This window comes from Humulus lupulus, chromosome 9, assembly GCF_963169125.1.
Source record: "Humulus lupulus chromosome 9, drHumLupu1.1, whole genome shotgun sequence".
NCBI classification, from domain to species: Eukaryota; Viridiplantae; Streptophyta; class Magnoliopsida; order Rosales; family Cannabaceae; genus Humulus; species Humulus lupulus.
In genome coordinates, this window is record NC_084801.1 from 183,557,890 (window position 1) to 183,559,184 (window position 1,295).

General features: G+C 35.1%; 1 protein-coding gene across 1 annotated transcript; it reads right to left on the reverse strand.

Annotated features, from left to right (window-relative positions):
* LOC133801530 (uncharacterized) lies at positions 1-585 on the reverse strand (the record flags this gene model as incomplete). Its single annotated transcript, XM_062239764.1, has 1 exon — positions 1-585. A coding segment is annotated over one exon (585 nt), but the record flags the coding sequence as incomplete, so codon positions are not given.
* Positions 586-1,295: the final 710 nt, after the last annotated feature.

Below are 1,295 nucleotides of genomic sequence, written 5' to 3' on the forward strand. Positions count from 1 at the left end.
AAAAACATTCAATTCAACAGTCATATTTCCAAAAGATAATTTCAAAACACCATTACGACAATTTATGATTGCATTAGATGTAGCTAAGAATGGTCTACCTAAAATGATAGGAATTTGAGCATGCATATTTTCCACAGGTTGAGTATCAAGAACAATGAAGTCAACAGGAAAATAAAATTTATCAACTTTTATCAAAACATCCTCTATAATGCCTCTAGGAATTTTTACAGAACGATCGGCTAATTGAAGAGTTATAGAGGTAGGTTTTAGCTCACCAAGACCAAGTTGCTTATAAACAGAATAAGGCAATAAATTTACACTAGCACCCAAATCAAGTAAAGCTTTGTTAATAAAATGATCACCAATAATGCATGAAATTGTGGGACACCCAGGATCTTTATATTTAACAAGACTCTTATATTGAATAATGGAACTAGCTTGTTCAGTTAAAAACGCCTTTTTAGGAACATTAGTGTTTCTTTTAACAGTACAGAGATCCTTTAAAAATTTAGAGTAGGCAGGAATTTGTTTAATGGCATCTAAGAAAGGGATATTGATACTAACTTGTTTAAAAACTTCTAAGATGTCATTATATTGGCTGCCTTTTTTAATTGGAAGTAATCTTTGTGGGAATGGGGCTTTTGGAATGAAAGGATGGATTGGAGTTTCTTTGTTTGATGAGTCATTGAGATTAGAACTAGGAGGCTGACTCTTTTCTTTTTCTTTTTCATTTTCAACCTCGGGTATGTAATCGGGTTTGACAATTTTCTTTCCAGACCTAAGAGTTGAAATTGATTTGACTTCTCCATTATGACTAGACTTTCCTATCTCATATTGACCTTTTGGATTAGGGATAGGTTGACTAGGGAATGTTCCTTTTTCTCTATCAGCTAAAGCAGTGGCGAGTTGTCCTACTTGTGTCTCGAGTTTGGTAATAGATTGAGATTGATTTTGTAGGATTTGTTGGGTGGATTGCATAAATTGTTGTAAAGTATCTTCTAAGGAAGGTTTTCTTTGTTGCGAATATGGTTGATTTTGTGGGGCATGAGCTTGGTTTTGTGTGTTGTATTGGTGCCCTTGATTCATTTGGGGTTGGTTTTGTCTCCATGAAAAGTTCGGATGGTTTCTCCAATTTGGATTGTAGGTGGACGAAAATGGGCTATCATTTGGTTTCCCATAAGTATGAAGTGCATTGGCCTCCTCAGAAAAGGCTTCTTGGTAGGAAGGACATGATTGGGCATTATGGCAAGGACTAGAACATATAGAACAAACATCTTTTCTAGGTTGAATTGGAG